Source organism: Python bivittatus, unplaced genomic scaffold (assembly GCF_059951505.1).
Source record: "Python bivittatus isolate LINGU-HERP-01145 unplaced genomic scaffold, Pbiv_v1 ctg000070_np1212, whole genome shotgun sequence".
Taxonomy (NCBI): domain Eukaryota; kingdom Metazoa; phylum Chordata; class Lepidosauria; order Squamata; family Pythonidae; genus Python; species Python bivittatus.
The window spans coordinates 31661929-31675794 of record NW_028277034.1 but is presented as its reverse complement, the minus strand read 5'-3'; the positions used below and the strand labels follow the sequence as shown (position 1 = coordinate 31675794).

The 13866-nt window shown below is 35.6% G+C and overlaps 1 protein-coding gene across 3 annotated transcripts in view; it reads left to right on the top strand.

Moving 5' to 3' along the window:
• Positions 1 to 13866, top strand: part of AFG2A (AAA ATPase AFG2A) — a 155083-nt gene that overhangs the window by 115008 nt on the left and 26209 nt on the right. For all 3 annotated transcript variants that reach the window (XM_088132879.1, XM_088132882.1, XM_088132880.1), the window contains one exon: positions 11769 to 11933. In XM_088132879.1, the coding sequence (XP_087989005.1) occupies positions 11769 to 11933 (165 nt within the window). The remainder of the gene's footprint in view (positions 1 to 11768; positions 11934 to 13866) is intronic.

The following is a 13866-nucleotide window of genomic DNA, read 5'->3' as shown; positions in this document are numbered from 1 at the left end:
TCTGGAAATATATTAATCAATATTCAGGAGAGAGCTTTGATAGCACTATCGAATAGCAGTTGTATGACAATTAGTGATCCCCACCCCCTTTCTATTACTAGTAGGTTTTAATGACCTAAATTATTCATTATATTTGCAATTTAAAAAAACATATAAAAGTTACTCCATGGAGTTTGTATATGCAAACTACTTACTTTGGTAACTTTTTTTCCAGAAATTATATGTTTTGAAGAGAGTTTTTACACTTGAAGAATATCCAGATAACACAGATGGATAGACAGATGCAAGTAATGTCTCCAGGCACCTACTGATACAGGTGAATTATACAATCTAGTTCACCTATAACATTCAGTGGTGCATATCCAATTCAAGAAATGAAGGTTTACAACTATAATAGGTGTGCTTGCACTTATTGCTAAATCAAACCAAACTAAACCATATTACGGCTTAGTATAAGCAAAGGCACCACTAGGAATATGAAGGTTCCCACATCTTTCTGGGAGTTCCACTTTAAATTTCGCTTCAGTCTTCCTTCTTACCTAACTACCTACCTACCTACATTTGTCCACAAGAATAACTACAAGCTACAGGGATATAGCCAGAATGCACTTATGACAAAATTTAAGGTTATTCTATTAGACAGTAAGACTGCAGTGGCTTTAAAATACTTGTATTTATGAATGTGCGTACATGTACACTCCTTTCACATGTATTTTAAAGGTATATGTGAACGCTTAATAATCCCCACTCTACAGACTTTCTATCAAAGAAGTTTGTCTGTAATTACTTTAAACCTTAAATCAGAATTGGGATTTGGCAGAAAGCTGTTACAAGAGGATGAAGAGTAGCAGACAAGAACCTAACTCAAGTAGCTTGTCAAGAAATTGTATTATATATGCTACTATTCTCTCCACATCTCTTTCACTTGTGTTAATAAAGCCTAAGTTTGCTTTAAGAATGCCAGTCGCTAATTTGTACATTGGACCTCTGGAATAACTCTTGAGGTGATGCAACATCCTCCTAAAATTCCAAATGTGGCAATGATCAGAAAAAGTTCCCTTCCTTGTTCTTTTAAAAGCAAATTGATGGATGTACAGTTATTTGTATCTTCTGGTAGTAAAAGAAAAGGCAAGAACCACACTTTTCCCTTTTGTTCTTATAGACAGAAAAAAGAAAAATGAGGGAAACCATACAAAATGAATTGTACCAATTGCCAAGAATGACTTCTGTCTACTTTTGAAAAAAATACAGAATTAGTCATATATTTGTATCTGAGCTTTTAAAAATACAGTCGGTATCTTCTTCTCATAGCATTCTACAGGACAAACCCGTTGACTTAAGAAGGGGTGAATGGAGAGATAAATATTTTTAGTTTGGGAAGAGGGGCAGTTGTTTCGGTAATGTGTGCTGTTTTTAATAGAAGAGGATTTGTGAGAGGAAGCTCTTACAAATTACAGTGGTTTTTTCCTATGAGAAAAAGAGACAGACAGTTATGATAAATAGTATTTATATATGGAAGCCCAAATTGATCCTGGTGTGTTTTAATTCAGTTCAAATATTATTAGTCTAAAATCATAAGCCATGTGCTTATGCGTTAATACACTCATGGCATTTTCTTAAGGAATTGTATTTGCCATACAGTGTATTGTTGGCTCTTTGCTTATAAATGATGTAATTTTTCTCATTCAAAATATTTCATTCTGCAACTATGCATTCACATATTGCTGGAGCTAAGGTAATCTCTATTATCGTGCTGTGGTTGATCTATTCCTTCCTTTTCCTTCTTTTTTCCACCTCCCTCAAGGTACAGACAAGGCAAAGACTATGCTTTTATACTGAAACTTCAGGTGGAATGAAGTGGTTATAAAAGCATCTATCAACACAGCAGGAGCTTGCCAAACCAAGTATTTGGGTTGGAAGTCATGCCTTCCCAACTGCTTGAAAACAGGAAGTATCTTTGTTAAATGATGGCACTCTCTTTTACTACTAGAAATAAAAGAATTTTTAACAATTCTTAGCAAGTATGAGTTCCATAATTATGGATATTGGGTGACAGTTATAATGTGTGATCATATGTGTACCTGTGCACTTGTATGTTGTGAATCCATTTAGCTTTTTCATGTTACTGAAATTTCAGCACTTTATATGCAAGCAGTCCCTGTCAAAAGCCAGCCCAGACACATCTTATCCTTGGTGATTCCTGTAAAGCACTCAGAATCTGTCAGAAACTGCCTGCAGGATTGCAACGGCTCCTGAGTGATTAATTACCAGAAAAGTCTGGTTCCAGGTTTCATTACATATAATTGTTACTTTCTCTTAGAGGGGTTCTTTAAAAAACCCCCATCTCAAAAGTGTAAAAAAAAAAAAATCCTGGGGTTTATCATTTCTTTGTAAGGAAACCAGATGAATTAGTTTATTATGTAAATGAGATTTTTTTTTTTTACAGTTTGTTGTTTAGCTGTTAATAGATTCCTTCCACCCAACTGAGTTTGTTTAAACTACTTAAAATCATTTTTGAGAAGTCAGGGATAGATTTGTGTCAAGAACTCCAAGTTGGGATTTCTTTCCTCTATTAATTGCTTTGTATTAAAATGAAGCAGCTTAGGATAATTAGCTAAGAAGGCATCCCGTATTGCTCTAAAAGAAGCTGAATTGGAAATCCCTGGAAATGTGGATACTTACGCATTGCACTGACCACTTATATCTGCATGGTTTTCTTGGTTACCTGTATATTTGCAATTGGCACCTGCAATTTTGAAGCATAAGGACTTACTCAAGTTTCTTCAGACTTATAGGATAGGAGAGGTGGAGAAGAGATCAAATTGTAATTTCAGGTGGTGGCCAACAGCATGGACGTTCCTGCAAGTGTTCTTGTGAGGCTTTGAGTGCCTTTGTTTTCCTTTAATACAAAACAACATTCAAAATCCCTTCCAGTTATAGAGAACTTTAGGAAAATGTATTTGTATTGCTAGTCCAAATTAAAGTGACTATTAAAACAGGTTCATTTTTTTAATGGAAGCCTATGGCACATTCATATATCACTATATTCAAATGAAAGACGCACTGTGCTCAACCACCCTCCCTATCCTACATATAGTCTTTATACCTAGCATTCCCCTTTTAAAAGCATATCATCTAAACTGTAAATTAACTTAATTAAACTAGCATTTTGCTTTGCTACTTATAAATAGGAAGAGAGTAATGGAGAATGGAAAGGATCTTATTTCATATTCTAGTCTAATAAATTTCTCAGCACTGTGACAGGTAGCAATAGTTTTGTTTATTTTTTAAACAAAGAACAATTATAAAATACTTGACAGTTTAACTCTGTATTCAGTTAACAGATAGCAAGCCCTCGCTCAACTTGACTGGATTTTTTTATATATATAAATGTGTACTGGATTATACTATACAGATATTATGGTACAACTGAAATTGTCCCACTTGTGCGTAAACTTATTCTTAAATGAATCCACATCAGGAAGGGAGTTCCATTGTGAGGTAGCCACTGAGGACTCCTTCGTATGTATATTTTGTCGTCACATGGCTGTCCGCTGATCCTAAATATCACGGTGAAGCATGGGAAATAAAGTAGTCTCTGAGATTCTTTAGCTTGCAAAATTAATCAAGAAAAGGAAAGGGTGGTAAATCTGCTTTGAAATGCCCTGCAAGAATATAGTCAAATCACTGATTTGTCATGTTCATTGTTTAAGTCTTGGTAAGGAATTGGCTAAGACGAGAACGAAGATGATAAGAATGCAAATATGCAGCCTATGGTATAACTGATGGAAAAGTATCAGAGTTACTATATGATACAAAATAATGAAATGGACTGTATGGTGAGAGACAATGACACCTCATTCCAATATGGAATTCTCAGAAATATGAACTGAGGTTTCTAGGTTAATTTTTAAGATTCTTGGAAAATGAAGAAGACAAGAAATGCTGTGCTTTTGAAACCCACTTAAATTGGTAGTTGTGGTGTTATAAATAATAGTTTCTAGCTGTATATTACATTTAAAGTCGCATGCATGGTTATGCTTCATGTGTGCACTAAGGGTGGCACAGGTGTTCCAGTGACACAGTTGATTTTAGAACTAGAAGGCTGATCTCTTACCATAGCTCCCAACAGAATTGAATTTAACTGGTGTAATTTATAGTGAATTATACTATTCTATTTGGTCAACCAGAGTAAAAATATTATAACCTGCCCAGTATATAATAATGATTAAGATGGTTAGAGGAGCAAAACACATAGATTGCAAAATGCTTGTTCTCATGACAAAATGCATGGAAAATGCTGCTTAGATAAGCTGTACCTGTCTGTAGATTAGTCCATCAGCAAATTAGCAGCAGTTTACTAAGGAGTAAACAAACAGATTGTATAAGGAATTCAGTTAAGATTGAGTCACCTGTTTTATTCAAGAGGAACACATTAACATGTCATTTCAGTTTTTAGTGATGTACTGCTATGCTTCCTTTTGAGAAAATTTACTGAAGTGAAGGAACAGGAGCAGATTAAAATGCATATAAATATCTGTGTTTTAAATGAAACTTGCAGTTTCTTTCTTAGATAAATGTATTTGAAATCAAAATTATTACCTGTAATCTGAAGAAGCATTTTTTCAAAATTGAATTAAAATGTCCCAAAGATTTAAAAAACAGCGCATTAGTAACTTTTGAGCACCTTTTTAATTCAGGATGTGAAACAGCAAGCAATTTTAAGGACTGTGGTAGTCTTTGGGCCAGTCACTCTCTTTCAGCCCAACTCACCTCACAGGGTTGTTGTTGTGGGGAAAATAGGAGGAGGAAGGAGTATTAGGTATATTCGCCACCTTGAGTTATTTATAAAAATAATAAAGGCAGGATAAAAACATCTAAAAATGTCAATTCTTGTGAAATTGTAGCCTCTTGGTTGGAGCTGAGGAGAAAAGCAGTTGATTATAGCATTTGAGCACCTGTGTGGCATAATAGTTAATATATTGGATTTGGACCAGAGGGGTAACAACTGTGAATTGGGCTAGTTACTTACCTTTAGTCCAAAATACTTTACAGTGTTATTGTTGAAAGGATAAAATTAGGGGAGACCTTATGTTCACTGCCTTAAACATAACACACACATGCACACACAGATTAAATGTGCATATTGACAATGTTCTCCAACTTGGTATCTTCTGTTTTCATAATTCCTGGCCATACTGGTCAAACGTTGTGTTGACATAGAATTATGTGAGTTAAAGTCTAATACATCGGAAGAGCATCAGGTTGAATGCAGATACAAGAAATCAGTATTTTTTTCATGTTACATTGAGGCAAGCCAGACCTTTGTCCTTCCAGTGAGATGTCATTTAGATTTTAAGTATTGCAGAAGAAATCTATATTTAATTTATATGTTAGTTTTTCATATTCATCTCATGAAAGTTGACCTTTCTGGATTCTCTTCAAAGAAATATCCTCTCCTCCTGAATTGTCAAATCTTGTTGGAACCTCAGGCCATCTGTTTCTTTTCCCCTTTATTAATGCTTTTGGGTAACATCCATATAAAATGTTTTTGCCTTGTCTGTGCCTTACAAAGTACTGCCACTTGATATTGCAGATTCTTCCTGAACACCTGCTGTCAAATTCATCATGTCTTTTCTTGTCAGCTTGCACAACATTTCAGGTCTTGGGCAAGTCTGATATGACAGAAATGTTGTGCAGCCTGATTCTTAAAAGTAGAGTTTATATCTATCTCTGTTTAGAATACTTATTTATCAGCATTACTTCTTGGTCACATATGCCTAATCTGTAAGGTCAGATTTAGTGTAATTTAGTGATTGGGAGTTCAAATTTGTCCTCTCATAGCAGTTTCAGGGACATGATTTAGATTCAGACTATTCTTCTCCATCCATGGCCCTAAGCTCTATTGTGCATACACATTGCCAGTGCTATCAGTTAATGATTGATTAATGATTAATCAATAAAAACTTAGACATAAAACATGTATCTGTATGTTTTATTCTTTGGTGCTAATCTAAACTGGTGCCTTTTGACAATTGAGTTTTGACAAAGGAAAATAACATTTCCAGCCTAGTGCTGGAATTTCATTATAATATGTAGTTTTAAAAATGTCTCAATTGTCAGCAGGACAATTTATTCCACTGAGAGGAATAAAATATATTTCTGGCTCTAGATTAAACAGAGCTATATAGAAGGTTGATGGCCCCTAAGGCAAATGTGATACTGGGATTCTTTTCAACAAGGTTCCACTGAAATTTAAGTGAACAGGTCTAAAGGAATTTAGGACTGACCTTAAGGTATGAAAGAGCTGTTAAGGAGGGACTTGGATAAGTCCCTCCTTAGCAGTCCAAAAATGGAAAGAATAATGAAAAAGTCCAAAAATGGAAAGAATAATGAAAAAGAAACTCAGAATAATCCCAACTTGATTTTGATTAGTATAAGATGGAGAAAGAAATTTGGATGGGCTTTTAAGATTCTGTTATTGTAACACACAACAATAATGTAGCATTCCTGGAATCTCTGCAGTGTCTGTTTTTTACCTGGCCTGCCTCAAAGAACTGACATTGGTGAATCCCAATAGAAGAGAATATATGTAACTCCGGGTTGAACAGTGGAATCCTTGGTGCTCCCTGAGCTTGGTTGTTTGGTTGCAAATGTTTCATTACCCAACTAGGTAACATCATCAGTGCTAGTGAGTGTGGGGTTTGCTCCCTGTTTATATACAGTAGCTTGCCCTGTCAGTGTTAGTGGGGGTGTGGTTTTCACCTTGGTAGTTTTTCTTTTTTATTTGTCTGGTGTTAATGAGTGTACCGACGGGGCAAAAATACCCAGTTTCTAGAATTAGATCCTGCTCCCAAGATGGTTTCTTCTATATGAGTAAATGGACATGTGGAAAGCAATATTCAGTAGCACTACCATAGGAAACTGCCTCATACTGAGACCTTTGGTCCATCCTATTCAGTACTACTGTGTGACTGGCAGTGGTTTTCCTGATTCTGATACAGGCTTGTTTCCCAACCCTAAAAGCCAGAGATTAAACCTGAGAACTTTTGTATGCAGTGTTTATGTTCTGCTACTGAATTGCAGATTTTCTCATAAGTTTTCAGAGATGCTGCTGCTGCTGGGGGGGGGGGGGAAGCAAGCATACAACATACTTCTTGAGGGATACTGGATAAGACCCAAAGTGCTTAAAAATTCAAAGCAGCATCTTGATATAAATGTGATCTGACTGAACAGTGAGCTGGCAGTTATATCTTCCAGCTTGTTGAGACTTAAGGAAACATTCTGATGGGCGGCTACGCTGTTCTTGCTGTTTAGTTTCTTTACTGAAAATACGTGTGCTTTTGTTTTAAAAATAACAGGACATTTCTTAGCATGCCACATAGATTTTTTTCCACCTGAAAGCACTCACAATGGCCTTTTTAAAGAAACTCAAGGAAGGGTGTTAACTTGATCAATGCTGTGCAGGAAGGAAGGCTTCTTCCTACTATTTTTCAGCATGACTTTCACTGACATGATCAGGCTGGGAAAAGTCTTATTGGCTGAGAGCCCAGGACAACCATGCAATATCTCTAGTCAACTGGAACTCAAACTACACTGCCTAAGGGAAAAGTATAACATAAAAAACAATTTGGGTTACATACTGTGCCTTAAATGCATCCAGATGAAAATATATTTAGAAATTCTAAATTTGCATGCAAGCTACATTGTTTAAAAATGTCAATTTAATGGCAATTAAAAATATTTTTATTTTGTTATATAAATATTAATAACAATTTAAAAAGGGTCTTCATTAGCCAATAATATAGCCATATTTAGGTGTTATTCTTAGGACTAAATACAGTTTCGTGATAGGAATATGGTATGTAATTGAATGGGTGGAACTCAAAATTTCAGTAACATTTTGTGGACTGTCCAAAAAATTGTGCCTTCAAAAGCCTTCTTCTGAATTGGGAGATGTACCCTTCCTTCTGTAAATGTATTCCCCTATTTTTGTGTCATCTGAAAATCTGATAATTATACTTTCTAACCCCTAACCTAAGTAATTTTTAAACATGTTGAACAGCTCAGGACCTAGAACTGAGCCCTAATATGCCGGTTGAAACTTTCCTCCAGCTTGCTGCAGAAACCATTGATGTACACTTGCATACTATCTTTCAACTGGTTCTTTTCCTATAAGCCCACATTTTTAATCTTCTGTACTAGAATCTCATGGGACATCTTGTCAGATATTTTGCCAAAGTCAAGGTACACAGTGTCCACTGCATTTCCATGATCAGTTAAACTGGTCAATATATCAAAGATCTTTGTTTTTCAGGTTGGTTTGGCATGATTTGGCATATAGGGGGAGATGGGCAGGGATAAATTAGATAGATAGATAGATAGATAGATAGATAGATAGATAGATAGATAGATAGATAGATAGATAGACAGACAGACAGACAGACAGACAGACAGACCGTCCGTCCGTCCGTCCGTTGCTGGTTCCTTGCAAGCAATGCATTCTTTTCTAAATGCTCACAGATTGACTACTTAATAGTTTTTCCAGAATTTTGCCCAGTAATATCATTAAACTAACCAGTCTATAAATTCTTGAATCCTCTCTTTCTCTATTTCCCCTTCTTCAATTTTCTGACATTACAACTATCCTTTCTCCATAATATTACAGAAAGAGGTTCTAAGATGATATTCATACACTTGTTAAATACCCTTGGATATAACTGGTCTTGTCCTAGGTACATAAGTTCATTTATGATAGTCAGATGTTCCTTCACAAGTCCTTTACTTACCTTGTTTGTCAGTTGTTTTACTTAGGTCCATTTGAACACATTTCCTTGCGGGGGAGAAGATCAAAACAGAGTAGGAACTGAGGGACGCTGCTGTCCCTTTATTATCTTCTCCTTGCAACAGATTCAGACCTCCTTTTTTCTACTGACATAACTCCAAAAGCTCTTTTTGTTGCTTTTAGGATTGATTGAAAGTCCGAATCCCTTGTTTTGCACTTAGCTTTCTAGTCTGCAGATGTTAGCCACTTACTGGTACAACTTTTTGGCGATTAGACCTATCTTTAATTTCCTATACATGTCCCTTTTAAATATTAGCTCAGTTGAACATCCTCATTATTACTATGTCTTTCCTTCCTGAAAGTTATATTGTCTGGTCTAGAAGGGCATTGTCTTGATCTTCTGCCTTGCTTGACAGTCTGTTGCAAAAGTGAATAATATCTTTGTTGGTTCCCCTGCCTTGTAATCTCACCCTCAACTTGAATGATCTCAACTGGACCTTCAAGAATTGAAACTATTCCCATTGGCATCATCTGTACAGCTGTTGTTCATTGCAGTATTCTCTCTCCTCCTGAGCCACATCCATCAGTACAAAGAATGAAGCAAATACTACCTGTGCCCACAATTGCTTCATCCTCTTGGTTGGCACTATAACTGAACGCTGTTAAAGACTTTGTTTGGACCTCCCTGTCAATCCACAAAGGTTTAGATTTGGGTATGATTGGAGGAACAGGATCTTGGTGGGAGAAGGAGAAAGGGAAGCAATTGCTCCAAGACCCACACAAAAAGTAACTTTGTCTAAAATATTATTTGGCATTTGAAGTGAGCAAGTGGATTGATTACAGTAGTAACCCCCAGTTTAAGAACGAGTTCCATTCCTAAAGTCTGTAGGTAAGCCGGAACAATATTATAGTACAATACTGTATAAGTAGTATTGTGTAATTAACTCAAACCATTGTGTATTTAACTTGAATCATTCTGTGTGTATTTTACTCGAATTTTGCTACAATAGGCTCCATTCTTAACTATGAGTGGTCCTTAAACCAGGCGTTTTTAACTCTGTATTTCTACATAAGGCAGTAAAATTCACCTGTTAAAAGATAAACCCAAGTATTTCAGTGTTTTGGGTCTACTCCCAACCCTGCATTTAATCCAAGGACACTAGAAGGACTAAAACAATAAAGAAAAAAATTACATTGACATGGGATGAAATGAAAAGAAAATGGATGAACTCAAAATAATATTTTACTCTGTGGCTTCCCCAAGTCTTTGAATAGGCTGGCTGATAGACCTACCAGGTAGACCAGACCAAGAAAACTATTCCAAAAGAAAGCTAAAACCACTTTTATTGAAATCAGCTGTAATAACAGAATCTTGCAAATCTGATTGAGTTGTATTTCCTCCTCCTTCTTATAGTTCAGTGAATTAGGGAGGTGTCTGAGGTGCTTCTGAACATTATCTGGACATTCTGAACTTAAAACGTATTATACCCCTTGTTAACTTGACAATGGAGCCTGCATATCTCTGTCAAGGTCATTTCCTTACTCTCTACAGTAGTACATATCCTGATTTCCTCCTCCTCATTATCAGAATTATGAATCCTTGGAAAAAGTCGTTCATGAATGTTGTTGACTTTAATCATTATGATCCAGTAACATAGAGGCTACTGAGGTGTTGCTCTTACATTTTTTGAAGAGCAGGTATCAGCTGTGGTCAGGAAGGCCTTTATACAACTCCATTTGGTGTACCAGTTGCACCCTTTCACAAATCAGGAGGCCCTTCAGACAGTCACTCATGCCCTAGTCACTTCATGGTTTGACTACTGCAACACATTCAACATGGGGCTGCCCTTGAAGACCACCTGGAAGCTTCCTCTGGTTTAGAATGTGGCGGTGGAAGCAGTAATGGGCATGCCTCAGTATGCCCATGTAATCTCTCTGCTTAATGAGCTGCACTGCTTGCTGGTTTGCTTCTGGGTGTGATTCAGGGTGTTGGTTGTTACCTATAATGCCCTATATGGCATAGGGCCTGGTTACCTGAAGGACTGCCCAGCCAATTCAATCCCACAGGGTTGGTATGCTCTGGGTTCCTTTGATTAAACAATATCATCTATAGGGACCCCAGAAGCACACCTTCTCTGCAGCAATGCCTGCCCTCTGAAATGAGATTCCCCCGAGATCCAGATGGCCCCCACTCTGCTGCTGTTCTTCACCCAGGCCTTTGGCAAGGGAGAGTGAGAGTGAGACCTTTGCTTCATTGTGCTTGACATTTTTTAACTCTGTCTTTTATGCTTTATTGATTTTATTGTAATTCCCTTGTTCGATTGTTGTGAGTCGCTGAGAGTCATTGAGAGTCAGGAGGCATGCTACAACAACAACAACAACAACAATAAGTAGTTCAGCAATTTTTCCGAAGAAAAATTGTGAAACCTGAGTTAGCACTAACTTTGACACAGGCTCTTCCTACATGATCTTTTCCCACATGGTGTAAACTCTCTCTGCCACTAGTGTAGCTGTGCCTTATTTCAAGGATTATTTCACATTGCATTGAAAATCATGTTGAGTTTAGTGGCATCCAATGAAGTGCATGCAACAACAATAAATGAGTTGCCTATGCATTATAAGGAGACTGATTGTCATTCTTTAATTGTGTCAAATCAGCTGTATTTTTATGATTATTGATGCAAAAATTAATACTATGGCAAAATTAAATTAAATTAAATTAAATTAAACCAAGATTCCAAGTGTCTGTTTTGACTCCACTTTGTGCCTCTACTTTCTAAGGTGCATTTTGGAAACAAAATACATACTTGTGACCTTTTGTGCATTTTATTTAACATCGTTTTGTGTTTAACCTACATAAGTATTACATAAGTGTTTATTTTAAAGTAAATACTTTTATAAGTAGTATAAATATTTATTTTATTTTATTTGTTAACCTTTCCTGATCCACTAATGAGTCTTCTTTATGATTTTGTTACTATAGGCTTTGATACGACCTGGGCGGTTTGACAGAATTATATATGTGCCTTTGCCTGATGAAGCCACTCGCAGAGAAGTCTTTAAAATTCAGTTTTGCAATATGCCAGTATCATCTGAGGTCAGTTTGGATGAGCTTGTCATACAAACAGAAAAGTATTCAGGAGCAGAGGTAAATTTTTTCTTAAATGAAAACCTGAAATTCATCACTATCTATTGTCCTTTATATTTTTATTGTGTTCTTCCTTGTAATATCATGAGTTAAATGGGTATTAGTGCATTCAGGAACAGATTGTTGTAAAATCTACCATCATTTAATCAACTGAACCTCAGCTTCTAGTATTCCCTTCAAAAGACTGTTTTGCACATTGATAAACATTTGCATAGAAAGCATTTCCATATAGCAGTTAAATGAAATATAATATGCAAATGTTGTATGTATGCAGTACTTTGCACTGTGAGATCATTTCATATGATAGCGTCCATAGTTTTTGCATAAATTCTTCAGTGGGGAGTGCATAACTTTAATCACTTTTTCAAACATCCAAATGTAACATTTATGTTTTCTGACTGTTACAGGCCTATAACAGAAAGATAACCTCTTTTTTTCAAAGGAAAACTAAATAAAAATAATGTGCTAAAGAAAAGGTAGAAAACATTTTTTAAAAATCAGTATTTGGTCTTTTACAAATGTAGAATTTTTACCCGCCTTTAAACAAACCAAACACACAAAAAAGCACTATCAATAATTATTCTTATATCAATGAATATGTGTTTAAAACTAGAGTCTTCTGATTTATTTATCAAATACAGTATTTGCAATCTCGCTTCCATATACCTGATTTCCTATTTTAAATGCAACTTGAATTATAAAATATCCAGATCTGTGGTAAGAAATGGGTGTTTTAGAAGCTTTTGTAGTTATTTCTCCTTTGAATTTTAGCCTCTGGCTGTGATTTCCAATGTGCTCTTAAGATGCTTTAATGCCAAGCTAGTTTACAGATTGTATTCAGTAGTTGATATGGTATATACTTTTTTATTCTTTACAACACAACAGAATGTTGGAAAGAAATTTTGTCAGGTTCTGACTTCAGATCATGCAAATGAGTTACATATGTGAGATGGGTGACTATATCAATTTGATGGATAGGATAGGATAGGATAGGATAGGATAGGATAGGATAGGATAGGATAGGATAGGATAGGATTGGATGGATGGATGGATGGATGGATGGATAGATAGATAGATAGATAGATAGATAGATAGATAGATAGATAGATAGATAGATAGATAGAATCCTTTCTCACATTTGCCCATAGAATATTGAAGGTATTTTTTTTCTTGCTGTTGCTGCTGCTCCTTTTCTGTGTATTCATTACAAATTCATCTATTTTGTATAAGTAAAAAATGAAATCATATGAATCCTGATAGATGTCATGCTGCTAATTTTGTCATTTGGAAACTCTGTTATCCAGAAAGTATAATATAATAATAATAGCAGTAATACTAATAATAACTGCAATATCTCTGAGTGTTGATGCATGTTTGCATGCATATAAAATTAAGATATGAGAGAGTCTTAACTTTATAGTAGATGGTTTATGGAGCCAAAGCTGGCATTGTGCTATATGGTATATCATATAGCCAGTTTACCCACCCACCCCCAAATATGAGAAGAGCCCATAAATCTATTGCTTATATACCTAGAAGACTTGGTGTAAATGTTCTCTTTTTTGTTAGGCAATAATTCATATAGGTGACATAGAGTATGCAAAAATATATAGTGATATATCTTCACTCAAGCTGCACCACTTTCAATCTTGCATACCCGGGAATGTAACTAAGCAACACCATACACCAAATTCATAAATCTTAATCTTAAAAGCATCTAACTAAAATTATCAAGGAAAGTGTTATTGATTTCAATAGAATGAATATTGACAGTTTCATATGAATATTTTAAAATCTTTTTCCTTTTAACTGATATAGTGTTTCCTTTTTTCCAAATTCCATAAGTGGAATTCATATCTGTCAACTGCAATCATGATAATTAAAAATAATAAGCCATTTTGTTGTACAGTAGTGCAGTTTCATGAACAAATGT